The sequence below is a fragment of the Cavia porcellus genome, unplaced genomic scaffold (assembly GCF_034190915.1).
Source record: "Cavia porcellus strain 051 isolate PalLab524CR breed Dunkin Hartley unplaced genomic scaffold, mCavPor4.1 scaffold_9, whole genome shotgun sequence".
NCBI lineage: Eukaryota > Metazoa > Chordata > Mammalia > Rodentia > Caviidae > Cavia > Cavia porcellus.
Window position 1 is genome coordinate 12,211,860 of NW_026947492.1, and position 18,172 is coordinate 12,230,031.

General features: G+C 55.0%; 1 protein-coding gene across 1 annotated transcript; it reads left to right on the forward strand.

The window, feature by feature from the left end:
- The first annotated feature begins 1,476 nt into the window (after positions 1–1,476).
- Oaf (out at first homolog) lies at positions 1,477–16,965 on the forward strand. The gene is made up of 4 exons (XM_063255932.1): positions 1,477–2,130; positions 13,502–13,636; positions 14,121–14,301; positions 15,549–16,965. Exons 1-4 carry the CDS (start codon positions 1,606–1,608, stop codon positions 15,812–15,814), a joined length of 1,107 nt encoding a protein of 368 aa, XP_063112002.1. The 5' UTR covers positions 1,477–1,605; the 3' UTR covers positions 15,815–16,965.
- The last annotated feature ends 1,207 nt before the right edge of the window (positions 16,966–18,172 follow it).

An 18,172-nucleotide genomic window follows, 5' to 3' on the forward strand; every position in this document is an offset into this window, starting at 1 on the left:
GGGTTGGTGAATGGCCCCAGGGAAGGGGCAGGTGCCTGGGAGCCCCCTGAGGGCACAGCTGCTGCAGGAAGCAGAGGAAGTTAGGAAATGGGGGTGAGGCCCTTAATGAGTGTGTGGTCTGACTCACCGGGGAATACCTAGGTTTAAGACTGCATCACTGGCTAACATCATGTCAGGCAGGAGGGGAGTGTAGGGACCCCGAGCATCTCTCATTTCCTTCCCTTCCAGCTCAGGGTGAGAGTCCTAGAGGTGCCATCTTTAGGCTAATCCAATTATTCTCTGGCACCCTGCCTCATCTCCCCAGGGTGAAGATCAAGTCTTCAATGGTCAGGTGGTAGCCTGGGAAGATGCTGGTTTATTTTAGATCTTCTATGCCTAATTTCTGTCAAGGACCAACTGTCAACCCCCATGTCAAGCACCACATGGGCTCCTGTTCATGTTGATTCTGTTATTTTCCCTAGCATCTGATTCTGTAAGCTTAGAGACCCAACAATCTGTGTCTTTAACAAACAGCCAGGCGATTGATTCTTTAGGTAGGACAAATTTGGAAAACCCGGAGAATCTCTTCAATCCCTTTCAGTCCAGGATTTAGGCCACAGAATGCAATGCAAAGGGCCTGTGGTGACCCTATAGCCCACAGGACCCGATGCTGGACACCACAGCAGGGCAGAAGGTTACAGAGCAAAGGGGATTCCACCCATCTGCTAAGATCCTAAAGAGGACAACGGGACCTAAACAAGCAAAGGTGGAAACGGCCAAGAGGACAATGGGCTGTCAGCACGGCTGTGTGTTCTCAGAAGGCCCTGGCAGACCAGCACTGGCCACCACCGATACACACAAGGACAAGCGAGCGCAGTTTTAAGACAGGTCCAAAGTGACACAGCGAATCAGAGAAGGCAGGAGCACAGATCTCTCTTGTCTTCACCCTGCCTATTGTTGGGGTGCGCAGTAGGGCAGGCGCATCATTTTGGGGGGTGAGAGGAGCAGCATCCTGGGGCTCTGGTGTCTAACATTACCCAGAGGAAAGGCCCTGAACTGAGAGTGGAACCCCAAGGGGAAAGGAAAGCTTCTCCTTTGGCGGGGGGGGGGGGGGGGGGGTGTTACAAAGTGTTCTGGTCTCTGTGACATCTCACACCCGCCTGGTGGGCGAGAGACCCGCCCCACCCTGACCTAGGGCAGGAGAAAGGCGGAGGGCCAGATGAGGTTGGAGTTTGCAAACGCTTTTGAGAAATTCGCTGTGTCAGAGAAACTAGAAGACCAAACCAAACCCCTAAAAATCCCAGCTCGATCACTGCATCCACGTGGCACAAGAACGAGCCAAAAGGGGGTGGGGGGGTCGGGCAGGGAAGTTACCGTCCCGCCCGCGGTGGGAGCAGGGATTCGTCGGGGAGGCAGACTCCTGACCCTGCGGGCCGCCGGCGGGGCGCAGCGGGGAGGGCGGGACCCCGAGAGCGCCTTCCCCCCCGAAGCCCGGGCCGGGGTGCGCGGTCCGGCCCCGCCCGCCAGCCGCCGAGGGCCCTTTAAGGGCCGGGAGGTGCGCGGTCTCTTTAAGGCAGGTCCCGGTGGTTTCTGTTTTCTGAAGGAAGTGACGGGGGGTGGGATTGAATGAAAAGTGCAAAACAGAGTCTGCAGCGCCGGAGTCGGGGGCGCCGGGGCCGCGGCGCGGAGCGGGGAGCAGGGCCGGGCCGGCAGCGCAGCGGGGGACCCCGGCGGCCGGGGCGCAGTCCACGTGCGTCCGCGCCACGTCGCGGGCGCCCTCGCGGCGCAGTCCCGGGGGGAGCGGCGCCCCGACGCCCCGATCGAGCCCCCAACTCCGGGCCGAGTTTGCAGGCGCCGGAGGGAGGGCGGCGGCGGCCCCCGGGGATGCGCACCCCCCGCCGCCGCGCGGCCCCCACGGCGCGCCCCGCGCTGCCCACGGCGAGGCTGCTGCTGCCGCTGCTGCTGTCGCTGCTGCGGGCGCCGCGCGGCGTGGGGGGCGCGGGGCCGGCCGAGCTGCGGGTCCGCGTGCGGCTGCCCGACGGCCAGGTGACCGAGGAGACCCTGCAGGCGGACGGCGACGCCGACAGCATCACCCTGGAGCTGCGCAAGCCCGACGGCACCCTGCTCTCGTTCACTGCCGACTTCAAGAAGGTGAGAGCCGCGCGCCCCGAGCCCGCGACCCGCTCTCCGGTGGGCGCTCCCCGGCCTGCAGACGGGAAGACCGGGACCGGCGGGGACGTGATTTATTCGAGGTCACCGGAGCTCGTCTTCCACCTGCCTGCCCGCCGCCCACGCCGCGCGCTCCGCGGCTGCCCTCGGTGACCTCCTCGCTGGCGGCTCCTGCATCCTTCCATCCTCTCGCTCTCTCCGCTTGGCTCAGGGCAGCGGAGCCCCGGCTTGCCCCTGGCCAATCCTGCCCCCTCCCTGCTCCACTCTCCCCAGGACCCTCCTTCGAAAGAGTTCCTGTGAACATCCAGGCCTCCCTTCTTGGGGTTCCTGTGCTCAAAGGGAGAGTCTGAGCTGGGCATCTGAGGTCCTGGGTTCTCTGAGTGGCTGTGTGCTGGAGAATCAGTCTTTTTTCTCTGGGCCTGTTTCTCCTGTGTGTACCAGGCAGTGAGGGGACTTTGAGACCCTTTAGAGTCTTTCCTGGGCAGAGCTGCCTGCCCTAATCCCTCCAGGGCATGGAGGTGCTTCCAGACGGTTCAGGAAACGGACCTGGAAGGGCAGTTGGTGATTAATGGTGACCCAGCAGCAGGTTCTGGAGGCAAACACGGTAGGTGAGTTTTAGGTGTTTGAACGAAGTTTCCCCGTGACACCCCCTGCACTGGTAAAGAGAGGCCCTGTGCACCTCATCTCTGGGGAAGAACAGAGGAGAGACCAGCTGGATAGTTGGCGGCTGAAGGAGCCGTGGCCAGGGACAGCCTTCTCTCCTCCCTCTTAGAGACTGGAGCTGGGCAGGGAAGGCCAGAGTCTGGGGCGTGAATGAGGGACCCAGGGAAGTTGCCTTAGGTCGCTGGGTCAGGGAGACCAGTGGACAGTGGAGGACGGGGTGAGAGTCAACTGCTGACCTGTCCCAAGACCACTAAATAGGACTTAGCTGGGGGCAGAGCAGTCACAGATGGGAATACTTGGTGGCCTTTTCTTACTCTGTAGCCCCAATCTAGGTTCTTATGGGGCAGAAAATATTCTGAGTGAAGAAAGAGAAGTTGTTGGGCCCTGAACAAGCCCTGCCTCTCCACCTAAACCTCGGGGGCCTTTTAGCCAGGGTTAGCGAGGGTGCTCTGTTCTCAATTAGTGGCCGAATCTGCCCTGGAGTCAGGGATTCATTCTCCCATCTGAGTTCTTTGACCCTGAACGTGAGCCTTCCCCCTTCACGCCTGCCGGCCATGTCCGTGGCCACTCTGGGACCCCAGAGAGACTTGCAGGGCCCTCGGGCCTCCTCATCATCGGAGGCTCTGTGTGAAAGGCAGGAGGTGGGGCTGAGTTTTTATAGCTTCTAGCTACAACGGGGAGTCTATTTTTAATTGCTCTGCCCTGAGGGAGAGGAGGAGAGCCCAGGTAGCTGTGCCAGTGACTGAGGCAGCTAAGACTGGTTTGAGTGTGGGGTACAGGGGCTGGGGCTGAGTTTAGGGGGTGGCAGTGCATTCGGAGCTGACAGGAAGGCCCTCATTTTAATTTTCATCGGGATTGCACCCTCTGTCTAGATATCCAAAGTGTGCTTCCAGGATAGCCTCTGACCTAGAAGCTGCCATGTTGCACCAGACCCTGGCATCTCCAGTTTCTCAGCAGGAAAGGAATTGGAAATGGAAGGTACAGAGAGGAAATCAGCTCTCCAAGGTCCCCAGGACTCCAGATTCTCAGTTGGCCTGGGGCTGGGTGTAGCTCCCTTCATAGGAGGGAGAAAGGAATAGAGGAAATATCTCTCCCCATCCCGCTCAGTGCACTGTCTCCATTGCCCAGAGTGGCTCTGTGTCCCTGCCCTTCTGGGTGGTCACTTCTTTTGTCATCTGCTCACTGCTCAAGGCCCGGTGTCTCAGAGTGCTTGGCGCATTTCCACCAGAAAGTTGTCTGGAAGTAATGATGGTTATTGTTGTAAAAAGGGCCTGGGTGACGTGGGGTGTGTGGGTGTGTGTGGGCATCTGTTTCAGGTGCCAAACCCATTTCGACATGGTCGGGGGTAAGTTCTGAATCTGCCTGGGAACACTGATGTTTGCTTTCTAATCATCTTGGACTAAAAGAGGCAGGGCTGGATTCCCACTCATGAGAGGGTGATCACTGTGCTAGCTATGTGATCTCCTCAGGCCTTCCCTTCTTCAGCTGTAAAATGGGGCTAATCACAGTGCTTATCCCATGTTAACTGAGTGACTGAACAGGGTTGTGTACACAAAGTGCTCATTCTGCATCAGGTGCTGTGTTAAGTGTCCAGGAGCTAGAGAAGCTCCTTGCTTAGGTCATTGGGGCTCACCCAGCATCTCAGCCAGCACCATCCCTGCTAAGCTTGGACTCAGAAGTTGAACGATGGATCTCAGCTCCCCCAGAAAGTCAGCACTGACCTTCCGGGAGCCTTGTGTCCCTGCATATCTATTCCTGCCCCTGTGGGCCCGAAGCTAGGGTAGCAGTGGGTCATCCACGCACTGTGGGGCATTGGAGCCTCCGCTCAGCTTAACAAACCACAAGAATAAGTGTCAAATGAATTCTGAGAACCTGGGAGGAGAAGGGCAGAGTCTAGGTGTGGACTAGGAACCCAGTGAGGTGGCCTTAGATAACGGGCAGGGAGATCAGTGGGCAGTGGACAACGGGGTGAGAGTCAGCTGCCGGTCCATCCCAGGACTACCGTGCCTCTGTGCAAGCCTTGCCTTAGACTGATCCCTACCAGGCCAAAAGAATGCCATGGCTCAGTGGTGCCCAAGCTCTGCTGCACATTTAAGTCACCTGGGGAACTTTGAAAACTCCACATGGAACCAGAATGTCTGAGGGTAAGAGCCAGTCTGCATTTCTCAGAGGACTCCAGCTGACTGCAATGGATAACAAAGCTAGGGGACTCCTGGGCAGCTGCTCCAGGGAAGAGAAGGGGGCCTGGAGGAGGAAGCAGGTTAGGCTGTTAAATGAAGCCAGAGCCCACAGACAGCCACGCATGTGAAACCTGCCATCTTACTCACAGTAACCCTGGAGGGTTTTTTTGGTTTTGGTTTTGTTTCGGCATTGGGGCCTCAAGCATGTTAAGGATGAGCTTCACCCCAACCCTTCCCCAAATATTTTAAGAAGTATACACCTTCAGGCCTGGTTCTCCGTGCCCTCATCACAGCAATTCTGGTTGCTAATATTCCATAGGCAACATGCTGCTTTATAATCTAGACCCTATATATATAATTAGGCCTGTATGGACATAACCACTGGGCATGTCTCACAGCAGACAAGTCACCATCCCGAAGCTCTTACCCGGCTGGTCTGGCAGCCCTCTTGGTCCCCATCCCCCAAGTCGATGTCCATATCCAGGCTGTCTTTTGCCTCTGTCCCCTCATCTGAATGTCCAAAAGCTGGGGAAAGGATGAGTCATGCCCCAGGCAGCCTGGTTTGGTGCTGGCCGGATGGAGAGGGTGAGGCTGACAGATATGAAGAAAGTCATGTGTGACTGCATCAGGGAGCTGGGTACATGGGCGAGGAAAGGAGAAAGGCGAGCATCATACAGCCCCCGGGCTGGAGCCTTGGAGGGAATAACCACGATCAGCGGGCCACATGGCACTGTGGGTCAGCTCAGCATCCCTCAAGGACCTAAGGAATCTGGAAACTTGGGCACCAGTGTGTGAGTTGGAACCAGAGGACGGACCAGTACAGAGAGTATCAGAGTCAGTGCCCCAGGGGCTCCTGGTCTGGGAGGTGGGGAGCAACTGGGGGCGCCTGTGTGTGTAGTTAGTGAAGAGGTGCAGTGTGGGAATGGCCATGCTGCTCCCGAGCCTGTTTTTTCTAAGCAGGTAGTGCATCAAGTGGCTGTGGGACAAAAGAAGCTTTTAAGGTACAGTGTCCCCCCTGCTCCGTGTGATTTGGTGTATAGGCTTGAGGTAGATGGAAAACTTTGACAGTCAGAGGATGGAAATGCTTTCAAGGGAGGCCCAGGACTGTCTGGAGTGCAGGACATTGTACCAGGAGTCCGTGAGAAGTCACCAGGTGAAATGAGCCGCCTTTGACATTGGGCCCTTGGCTCTAACCCCAGTCCTGCTCTGTGTCTGAAGAATTCCTCCTGGAACCAGGCATGAGCAGTCCTGCCTGAAGGCTCAGGTTTGCTCCCTGAATCTCTGGCTGCATCTCTGATGCTCGCGTGCTGTGTCCAGGTAGAGCCTTGCAGAAGACCTTTAGCCATCCCTCAGCCATGGAGGCTGCCACTGGGAACAGCGCTGTGGCCGCCAGGAGATGCAGGAAAGGAAGAGGTGGCTTTATTCTGTCTCAGACTCGCCAGCTGCAGAGTGATCATAGTGGATAAGCTGGGACAGACTGGTGTTCCCAGACAGGCAGACAGGGCCCAGCCTGGAGACAAGGAAGCAGGAGTGTCTAATGCCATCCCTTGGTTCACGCACATGGCCTTGGTCGGTCTCACTACTGCTCTGTCAGGCATGCAGTGCCTCCATTTTGCAATTGTGTAAACTTATCTCTGAAGTCACTTTGACAAAATCAAACACTAATGACCCAAGATTAGAATTACTATATCCTGACTTCCTGGGCACCGTGGGTACACTCTTTCCAGAAGGCTGAAGGACCCTTGGAAAGGTGAGAAGGAGGCTCTGACCCACGCATCCTTCTGTATATGGACTTGGGCTGGGCCACCCAAGCTCATAACTCCCGGCAGCTCTGGGATTGATTCTTTGGCAGTGCCTAAGGCTGTTCCCTTCCTGTGTGGCCTCTAGGGAGAATGGGATGGTTTTTAAAATATGTCACAGGTACTACTGATCACTCTGTCTGTACATTTTCCTGCTGTTTACCAGCTGTGCGACTTAACCACTCAACCTCCCGGAGCCGCAGCTCCTTCCCTGGATCCAGAGACCACAGTGTGACACCCCAGGCTTGCTGTGAGAGTGTCAGAGGTCTCTGCAGAGCAGCGGGCAGCATAAGCCATTGAGAGGTGCAGTGCCAGTGCCGGGCAGCTGAGCAGGCCCCTCTGCCCGGTGCCCCTTCCTCACGCTGCTAAGTGTGTTGTCCAGCTGCTGGTTTTCTGCTCTGCAGACCAAAGCATCATTAGGAGCTTCTGTCCTTTAAGCTCTAAGTGTTTCAGTGGCTGCCACTGCAGACTGGCAGAGACAGAGAACTGGAATCTATGTGAGAGAAGAGCACGGAGCCCCTATCTCGGGAGCCCTGAGTCAGCAGGAGAGTGGGGTGCAGTTGATCCACATAAAGCCTCACATTGTTCCCCAGGGCAGTCAGGACAGTGGTGACCTTTGGGATTTAACTGACAGACCACTAGGGGCCTAGGGAGGGGGCACTGTCCTGGCTAGCGGATGTACCAGTGCCAGATAACAAGAAGCCTCTGTCTGGGGCCTAGCCCTGAGATTGTGCTGTTCTGTAGGGTGGGCAGCCTGAGTACCTTGGCACCAGCCTGGTTCTGGGTTGACCCCATCTAGCCCTTTTCCTATGAGAGCCTGGGTTCACCGTGGAGCTGGGCAGGCACTGACCTAGCTGTCTCCCCTCCCCCCAGCCCAGTAGATCTGGCCCCTCTCTAGCCAAAGCAGCCCCAGCCAGGAGTGAGGGATAAATATTTAGACTGGCTCAACCTTGGCCCCAGAATCAAGCACTCTGATGATGAGGAAACCAGGATGGCAGAGGACACTCCCAGGAGACAGTGAGTGCCAGATGTCCATGGGGGAGGGGTTTGGGATGGGGACAAGCCACTTGGTGCAGTGCCAGAGCAGTGGGCACCAGCCTGGCTGTCACCACAAGTGCAGGGTGGCCTGAGACAAGAACAGAAAGGGGGACAGCTGAGCTGCCCCATGGTGGAAGATGGGATGGCAATGGGGTCTGAGGGTAGAAGGCTTTGTGGAGAAGGTGCCCAAGAAGGCACCTAAGAATGAGCTGGTGAAGGGGAGGCAGCTGGGATCAGTGGGCAGGAAGAATGGGGTGGGGGGCGAATCGGTGAGCGGAAACTGAGATGACTGTGTGAGGCAGGCATGCAAAGGGAGTCCCAGGCCTGGGGTGCCGGGTGGGGCTGGAGACACTGTGTGTGAGTCTTGGGGGGATCCCGAGGGGGAGGAGGACATGGAGACCGAGGACATACATGTGACATGAGGCGAGAGGGTGTGCGGGAGACTGAGAGAAAGGGCTGAGGTGGTGGCTCCGAGGGAGAGGCTGAGGGTGCCAGGAGCTCGGTGAGAGGCGTCTGCCTGGGTGCACAGGAGAGAGGAACCCGCAGGAGAGGGCTGCAGCACCTGCGGGAGAGATCGAGGAGCTGCAAGTCTGTGTGAAGACGGGAGAGAAATGTGTGGGGGTTTCCTCCAAGGTGTGCGAGTAAGGCTGAGAATTAGAGTTATGGAGAGGAACGGGAAACTTCAGGCAACAGCAGCTGAAGTAAAATTGTGATTTCCTCCTTCCAGTTGGGTTTAAGCTTAAAAACAGCAGTGGAGGGCAGCTCCTGATTGCAGGGCCACTTTGCAAGCTTGCTTCCTTCCCCCAGCGTGAAGATGTCCCCTGGCATCTGGGGAGGCTGGAGCCCCGAGGGCCTGGCTCAGTATTGTCCAAAGCGCTTGCAGGGGCAGTTTATGTGTTCACCCCATGCACCAGCATGGTTGATCCAAAACCCATTCTCTGGGGGACACAGCAGGTCTCAGAAAGATGGCCCTGGAGGAGAGGGCCTGCAGAGAAGTGCATATGTGGACAGACCAAACAGGGAGTGTGGAGGGGGACAAAGGTCACTAGATTGGGAGCAGGGAGGTCTGGCTTTCTAGTCCTGGCATTGCCACTGTATGACTTATGGAATCAGTTCCCCGGCTGGAACCTCGCTGAATGCCATGATTCCCTAAACCTTCTAGAAGCACAAATAGAAGCCCTTCTCCCTGTCTTGGGTCAGTGCCCTTCTCTTTGCTGGAGCCCCCCACCCCACGTTTCACAGCCGAGGGCCACTGAAACACCTTCACTCTGAGAGGCCTTCCACCTTCCACCTTCCGCCCCCAATCCCGTCCTTTAGAGGACAACAGGTGCTCTGTCATCCGTCCTTGGCCTTGAGGACTTAGCGTGAACTTCAATCCTAAGCTTTTTGTGCTGCCCTGGCCTTGGTTGTTGGAGGTCAGCCTTCTCTAGAAGCTCCCTAAGGACTGGGGCTTTGGGCTTGGTCATTTCTGTCCCTGGCTGGTGCTTGTGAACGCCCTGCCCAGGTCACACTGTTCAGTGGGCTCCCCACTGACCTGCCAGTGACTTCTGACCTGCAGCATCATCGCCAGACCTGGTGCATCTGTACAGCCGGGTATAGATGATGTGGGAACAAGGCAAGTGCGGGGTGAGGGGTTGTAGCAACGGGAAAGAAAGGGGGGCCTGCCTAGTAGGTTCTGAAACCTTCCACTCCCTTATTCTTCCCTGAAGTCCCTCAAGTAAGTACTGTTGTTTTATTTTGCAAGTGTGGAAACTAAGCTGCACAGAGCTTAAGTACATTCCCCTAAGATTATGTGACTAGTAGGGACCCTGCCAGGATCTGATCACAGATCATCCCGGCTCCAGAGCCTTTGTTCTTGGCTGCTGTGCTGTGCTCCAGCCTAGCAATTCTTTCCTTTATAGAGGAAGACTTCGGCAGACACCTGCTCCCTCTGGGGCATGCCTGCTGCCCTGTGCATGGCTCAGGCTCTGGCCTTGGTTACTGTGCTCTGCAGTTCCTGGTGGGCTGGAGGTTTCAGAGGACTCCCCAGAGAAGAAATCTTGTGGAACCTTCTGGTCCTGGGAGTCCCAGCCCAAGCCCTGAGCCCGAGGTGCCTGCTTTTAGCCCCTGCCATAAGCTTTTGCCCAGTTATGCCATCTGCCTTGAGCTTCAGGCCCTGTCCAGGTGACTCATCTAAGGGGGCATTTGCGTAGGCAGAAAGGCTGGGAGCCAGGTTTCCATCTGGCCAGATGTTTCCAAAGCAGAGGAACCCTTTATCCCATCCTTGACTATGCTGGAGGACAGAGCCCCTAGAGGCGGCTGGAGGGACGCAGTCAAGGTGGTGGGGGGCCTATTACCAAAGAGTTCCATCCAGGTACTAGGGCTGCCCACTTCTGTCCTGGGGCCTGCAAGGGGAATGTAGTTCTCAGGGGAAATAGGACTAGAAAAACTGGGGAATTCAGAATATAAAAAGGTTTTGGACAGGGCGACCAGAGGGGTGTGGGTTAGAATATTTCTGCTTCATCTCTTAAGTGGGTCATGCAGTCTGCTAATCACACACAGTATTGCACAGGAGCTAGCCACATTCTCTAGGGTATGATGGGAAGAGAGAAGTGGGTTCTAATCCTGCCTCTGCCCGTCAGTCACTGTGTGGTCCAACAGAGATCACAGTAGTTTTGTGAATCTGAGCCTATATTTCTTCAGCTAAACATCAAATAATTAGACTCATTGATCTGGAGGCAGTTATATATTCTAGTTAAGAGAAATCAGTCTTTTTTTTGTACCAGGGATCGAACTTATAACCTCACATTTGCCAGGCAGGTACTTACACTGCTGAGCTGAATCCCCAGCGAGAAATCAGCCTTTAATGGAGTTAGACGAGACTGCTTGGTTTAGAATCTCAGCTAGATGGTGTGATCAAAAAATACAGTAAATGCTGAATTTTTAAAAAACATATCACAGTAAAGGACACTGCCGTCAATCCCCACTCCCCAATATTCTCCCTTGCTTCAAACTCTTATATCCGCATTCTTGCTATTTTCTGAAGCAGTTCTGGAATCTTTAGCGGCGTTGTCATGACTGCCTCAGTGTTCTGAATTGACTCAAAATGTTTACCTTACATGGTCACTTTGCCTTTGGGGCAGAGCCAGAAGCAGTCCGGTGCCAGACCTGGTGAATGAGGTGAGGGACGACACGCCTTAGTGCTGTCGTGGGCCTGTCCTTGGCTGGCACTCAGCAGTGGCATTCACCAGATTCTCTGTATTCCACCTTGTGAAGACATTTTCAAAAAAAGCATTTCCAAAACTGATTCAGAAAGTGGCGGGAACAATGGGACGAGTGTGCTCAGAGGGAGAGGGATTCCTGGCCCTGGCTTGTACTGGAATAAATCTGCACGTTTAAACACATCATATTTGTGTTTACCCCTTTGTGCTTTCCCTGTTAGCTCATGACCTTGAGCGAGTTGCCCAATCCGGACGGCAGCAGTGGTCAGAATTCTGCTCCCCTGTTGTTGCAGAGATTTTAGAGGCTGGCACAACAGTTTGACACAACATAACCGTATTTCTCTGTTCCAGTTATAAACTTCAGAGACTCTTTGTCCTACACAAACAGATACAGAGAAAATCATCTTTCTCAGAGAGAAATTCTCGTCTCCTCCTGCACCCCAGTGGGGTTCTCATTCCGGTGGCACTTTGCTGTTGTCACTGCCATGAGCATATAATAGAGAAGCGGGAGAAACCTCCTGTAGGTTTCTTTCACACTCTGGCTTAAAAGTTCAAATGCCTCGTCCTGTTGTTAGTGGTAGGCAGGTATGTCACCAAGCAGTGAGGCTCTTCCACCAACAGGGCACTCCCTTTAATGGAGAAGACAGGAATATCCAGGCAGAATTTTCTTTAAAGCCCCAGAGCTGAAAACACCAGGCCTGTGGGCCTTGGATCTTGTCTGGAGGTTCCTGCAAGGAACATCCGCTGGACTCAGGCTCTCCGAGGGGAAGTCTGGTATCGGGTCTCACTGTGCAGGAACTGAGCCCAGAATGGAAGAAGCCACTGATGTCCCAGGCCCCAGTGTCCCCTGAGTTAACCTGAGTGAAAGAAAGATCAGGTGGCAGAGGCTGGCAGGACTCGAAGATGCCAGCACCATGACACGGGAGGGATTTCCTGTCAAGAGGAAGTAGGAGAGGTTAAGCTGAGCTCAGATTCTTCTTTCTTACTGGGTTTATGAGGAGCCTGATGGACCCTTCCTCACCAGCTGGGTCTCAATTTACCTTTTTGGAAGACAGCCTATATATTCTCATACATTTTTTCCAGAAATCACTTTTCAGAAAGAAAAAAAAAAGTAAGTAAAAGAAACTCTCAGAGGACTGCAGATACAGGCCGGGACCTCCGAGCTGCCAGGCTCTCAAGCGTGCCCCATAGCTGCACCATCCCTTGGTCACTTGTCACTTGAGTGGTAGCAGACACTGCCACTTGCACACGTGGAGCATTTCCTCCTCCAGACAGCTCAGCTAGTCCCCCCACAGCACTGTCAGGGAAATGTGCTCTCCCCATTTCACAAATGAGACCTTGGGGAAGGCTTAGGGTCCCAGCTGATGCGTGACCGCTTTAGGGTGGAGCCATGGCCCCTCTCTGCCTGGATCCAGAATCCAGGAGACCACTTAGACCTTGTCCTCAAAACAACTGTCCTCTAATGAGTTCTTAGCAAATGGGGCGCTCTACAGGGGGAGCCCTGGGCAGTCAGTGCAGGAGGAACAGTTACCCAGGGCTGTCTACTCTGAGTGCCAGTGAGAGCCGAGGGTGGCTTCTCGTGAACAGTCACTGAGGCCCTGGTGACTGTGCGATGAACTTAGACCCTTAGGTTTTGCTAACTTCCCCGAGTCACAGAGATAGGTGAGAAGGGGGGGCGGGTTTAGGGGTGAGGGTACAGTGGGCCGAGCAAAGGGTTCCAGCAGCATGGGAGAGGGGCCCCACCCCGCTTTATGGCCCTTCTCTCTCTGCCCCACTCCGGGCTTCTATGGTGAGGAACAGTCAGGAGCTCCTGGCTTGTGAATCACACCACTAATGCACCCAAGGGAAAAGGGAAGCGGAGAGGGAAGAGGAAAGGTGAGCCATGCAGGCTTCCTCAGAGCAGGAGCAGAGCAGCTGCTTCTGCTCCCTCTGCCCCTCATGCTGCCTGCCCCGCTGCTCCTAATGGCTGACCGGAAGCACCAGGGCCACTTTGAAGTCTCTCCCCAAACCTAGTGCATAAAAATGTTGGAGGTAAATGATGGACTCTGTACTAGTAAATAGACCAGCCCCTCCTCCCTGGTGCCCTGGTCTGATGGTCAGAGAGCCCCTGACCCCCTAATCAGAGTGCTGTGGGGGCGACCACAGAGAAAAAGCTTCAGCCCAGGGCAAATCAGCTGGCAAAAAGACTGCCGTCTTCTTTAAGGTGAAGCTTTTTTCCTTCAAAGTGTGCCTTTTGAATCATCTCTGGTAGTTTCCTTTGTCAATTTTCCAGAACGCTTTGGAACATCTGGGATGTGATCTTTTAAGTCACAGGGGGTGGAAAAGATTAACAGTCCCAGGGCAAAAGGGAGGGGTTTGTTGTGGGCCAGTGTTCAAGTGCGCCCTCTCCAGGGCTCCCAGCTGAGCACTGCAGACTGGCACAGAGGCCTCAGCCTTCCAGAGCTGGCTCCATCCTCCTGCCCTTCCTTTCCAGGATGTGAAAATCTTCCGAGCCCTGATCCTGGGGGAGCTGGAGAAGGGGCAGAGTCAGTTTCAGGCCCTCTGCTTTGTCACCCGGCTGCACCACAATGAGATCATCCCCAGTGAGGCCATGGCCAAGCTTCGGCAGGTGAGTGTCCACCCCGGGTCTGTCCCGGCCAGCCCGGACCCCAGCCCCACAGCTGCAGTCACCTGGGGCCCCAGCCCAGCCTTAGCCTCCACGCAGCTCGACCCAGCACACTGCTCTGACCACTGCCCTGCTCTCCCTGACCCTCCTTTCTGCCTGCCCTTCCCAGAGACACTTAGTCTCCTGAATGTGGGGCAGTACGTGACCTAAGAGGGCATTTAGCACAGGCCTGCCCACCTCCACCTCCCAGCAGGACCCTAAACTTGCCATCACCCTGGAGGTCAGCCTGAGAATAGCCCATTTGGACTGGAGCCGGAAAGGCCCATCTGCCCTCGGCCATTAATTTCTCTGCCAGTTACAGAGCAGCAGGGCTGGGTGCTCCTCGACTGCCATCCTGGGCTGGCCAGGATCTCCCAGGGATCGGGGCAGGACTGAGCAGGGAGCGCACTGAGGCCAGGTGGGAGTGACTTCTGTCCTGTATGTGCAGAAAAACCCACGGGCGGTGCGGCAGGCTGAGGAGGTGCGGGCCCCGGAACACCTGCACATGGACATCGCTGTGAACTTCACGCAGGGGGGCCTGCTGAGCCCCCATCTCCACAATGTGTGCACCGAGGCCGCAGATGCCATTTACACCCGCCAGGAGGATGTCCGGTTCTGGCTGGAGCAAGGTCAGCGGGCAGTGCAGAAGGAATAGAGAGAGGAAGAAACAGAGGTGGAGGAGGGAAGGGGCACCTGGACTGAGCAGTTCTTTCATTCAGTTAAGAGACATTTGTGGAACATCTGCAGAGATGCACTGACTGGGATCAGAGGTGTAGACACCCAGTTCTGCTCCCCAGAGCACCCCACCCAGGGTAGATAAGCTGTGGGTACTCAGTGGTAGGCCTCTAAACCAGACCAGATCAGGAAGGCTTCCTGGAGGAAGTGAGCCCACATAGCCAGTCAGTAAGGGGAGTCACCCAGAGGACAGGGGCCCATTCCAGCAAGGACACAGACTCCCAGGCCCTGTGCAAGGAGACTTCCAGATACTCCCCCTCCTCGCTGCTCCTGCTAAGGACACACAGACGGACACCCTGTCACGAGAGAGGGCACAGGCACTCTGTCTCCCTGCCCATGTCTGCTGCTGCTGCTGCTGCCTCTTAGAAATTAGCTTCAAACCATTCTTGGTGTGAGAATCTCTCTCTTAGGATCCTCAGGAGCTCCACCCAGCTTTGTGTGGTCCCTGGGTGACTTCTAGCCATCTCCCTGCGCCTGTCCCACGACTGCCCTCAGGTTCTGTACAGGAGGGACAGGACAATGTCTCCATCCAGCACCAGGCCCCTGGGCCTTCACTCTGCCAACCAAGCACAGGGAAATGCCTGCCGCTCCCTGGGTAGGGGCTGAGTCTAGGAGTGCCCAGCAGAGCTGTGGTCATGCTCTTCACACACCTGTCCCCAGTGGACCACATCCTAAGGTCCAGGCCCAGTGCCAGCATCTCCTGGTGGCTGTCCTCTCTCAAGGTCACGGAGCAGAGCCCTTAGGAGGCCCCTGTCATCTCCCCTAGGGCCCCTGCACCGCGTACTCTCTGGTGTGGGTTATGTTCGTGCTCCCCCTTCCCTGCACGGCTCCACTCAGGCACCACCCCCTCCTCGAAGCTGCCCTGACACCTGTGTCCCATTTAGAGTGCTGAGGCCAGTGTGGCCAGTTCAGCCCTGAAGTCAGACCTGGTTCCAGTCCTGCTTCCCTTTGTGTTGTGTGGCCCTTGTCGGACTTCTCTGGGCTATTTTCTCATCAGTAAAACAAGAGTGACAGTGCTTAGCTCCTGGGGGATAGAAAGGGGTACGGTGTGTAGAATCCCTGGCACACGTGGGGACTCAGTGGGTGCTGATGTCACCTTTTTCTGCTGCTGGCCGCTCTCATCCTTGCCTCTCTTCCCTAGGTGTGGACAGCTCTGTGTTCGAGGCTTTGCCCAAGGCCTTGGAGCAGGCAGAGCTACCTCGATGTAAGCAGGTGGGGGACCGCGGGAAGCCCTGCGCCTGTCACTACACCCTGAGCCTGGCCTGGTACCCCTGCATGCTCAAGTACTGCCACAGCCGCGAGCGGCCCGTGCCCTACAAGTGCGGCATCCGCAGCTGCCAGAAGAGCTACAGCTTTAACTTCTATGTGCCACAGAGGCAGCTGTGTCTCTGGGATGAGGACCTCTAACCAGGCTTCGAGGGGAGGGGGCCTGGGGATGGCGGCTCAGGACCCACCTCCTTCCCCTGGCCATGGGCAGAACCCCACCACAGGCCTTACTTCCTTCCCAGGCCCCTGGCCCAAAGCCTCAGGGCCCCCACAAGGCGAGACTGTGAAAGGGGGCGCACAGCAGGGGTAACTCGTGAAGGCAGCCCCCATACCTACCCTGTGCCTTCCTTGGGGTCAGAGAGGGACAAAGCAGCTCCCCAAATGTGTACCCCGCCCTCCTCATCTCCCCTACGTGTTCATTTCAAGCAACCCAAATGTGACAGCCTAGAGTTCTTCTATGGAGCCCAGTAGACCCTAACTTAGGGATCTGTGCCTGCCACGCTCACCGCCCCACAGACGTCGAGAAGGACCCCGGCTCCAGGGTCCCCACACTCACTCCCCACCACGAGGGGAATCCTTAGCCCCAAAGAGGGTGCTGTGGCCGTGTGTGGTGGAACCAGCCAAGAAACCTGCCACCCTGAGACCGACCATTGTGCCTTTCTGCAGACCAGGACTTTGCTGCCAGAGCCAGCACTGGCTCCTCTTCCCTCTAAACAGAACTATTTTCTGTAAGGTTCTGGGGCAGCGTGAAGTACAAGGAAAACTTGAATTTCCAGATTTTTAATACGAAGTATTTATCGTTTGTACCAGAAATAAAAAGTTTAAATTTTTACATGACTGATAAGCCTTAGACCTGGAGATCAGAGAGCTTTGTCCAATGCTGCCACCTGGTGTCTGGAGTGCCCACCTGCACCATCACGAACAATCAGGACCTGGACTCAAAGGCAGCCCCAGTGGGCTCTGCCTGTGCAGGAGAATATTCCAAGCCTTGGGTTCCAACCCCAGCACTGAAAAAAAAAAAAAAAAAAAAAAAAATAGAACCCTTGTAAATGGGCCACTACAGAAGTAAGATTGAGGCTGAAACCAAAAATCTGATATTCACATCCAGGTCCTGATGCTTGCTTCGCTGTGAATTCTTGGTCACATGAATTTACCTCTCTGTGCCTTAGTTATAACATTTAATTTATGAGACTAAAGGAATTTATGTGTCAAGCACATAGTGAATGGCCTGCATTCGCCATTACTCATGTTGCTACTGTTAATAAAGAGCGCAGACGTGGCTTCCTCTCTGACACTCGTCACCAAGACACACGTGTGGAGGGCTCTTCACTTCCAAAGTACCTTCTAGTGCAGAAGGCTGTGACAGGAGGTGCAGGGCAGCGGCTGGGGGCTTTTGCAAGGAGGCTGGGTGGGTCGTTCATTGGGGATGGCTTCCCAGAAGACAGGGTGAAGGACAGTAACAGTCCAGCAAAGCAGAGGTAGGAGGCCTTCGGGGGTAGGAAGGTCTCAGCTCCCATGGGGCTCAGCTCCTTAAGGGGAGGAGGCAGAATCAGAGCTTTCCTCCGGGCCTGGGGAGGGACCGGGCTGGCAGGGCTGTCCTGTCTGCTGTGTGCCTCCCAGCACTCCAGGATAGGCTGTGCGCTTGGCCATAGGTGGAGGTCACTTCCCAGGTAGGTGTGCTTTCTGCACTAGGGACCTGCTTCAGCCGAGCCTTGCTGGGGTGGGCTGGGGCACACCCCACTTTTCTGTCCTCCCCTCTCCTGTCCCTCCAGGGCCTGAGCCCTAGGCACTGCTGCAGGAGACAATGCAGTCACCTGGAGAGGACCCATTCCACCCCACATGTGCGCTGTCATCAATAGTGTTAGGGTCCCTGATCCATATATGGCCCCTAAGTGCATTTAAATAATTTTTCATGGACTTTTTTTTTTTTTAGGGAAAAAAAGCAAAACAAAAGGAGGTAGAAATAATACAGAATTTCAAAAAAAGTAACATGACTAGTCAAAAAATAACAGTAAGAAATCTCTAGTTGACAAATTACATACATATCATTGTCTTCAAAGTTGTTCAAGTTACAAAATCAAAGCATAAAAGGGGGCAATCAACAGTGACAGCACAAACCATTCTGTATGATGAACCAACTTAGTAGTATGGTTGTCTACCTTGCACATTAAACATACACACAGTTACATCCTTTAGAGCACTTCCTTTCCCTTTTGTTATCATAATATCTGTTGCACATTTTGGATCTTACTATTCTTTCAGTTTTTTATTGTTTTTTTTATACGAGAGAGACAATACGATATTTACAAATGTGAGTTTGATTTATTTCACTTAGGATGGTCTCAAGTTGCCTCCATTTACCTATAAAAACCTCAAGATCATCCTTTTGCAAAAAAAAAATTTTTTTTTAAATTAATGTTTTCAAGATCTGGAGTGTTTTGCTGACCTTGCAGGAGAAGCACCTGCCAGCCCGCCTGTCTCCTGCCTTGAAGGGCCACT

Coding starts and splice junctions, on each gene's coding strand:
- Oaf (XM_063255932.1), top strand. CDS start 1,606: ATGAAAAGTGCAAAACAGAGTCTGCAGCGCCGGAGTCGGGGGCGCCGG. Junction 2,131..13,501: donor TCACTGCCGACTTCAAGAAG/GTGAGAGCCGCG, acceptor CTTCCTTTCCAG/GATGTGAAAATCTTCCGAGC. Junction 14,302..15,548: donor CCGGTTCTGGCTGGAGCAAG/GTCAGCGGGCAG, acceptor TCTCTTCCCTAG/GTGTGGACAGCTCTGTGTTC.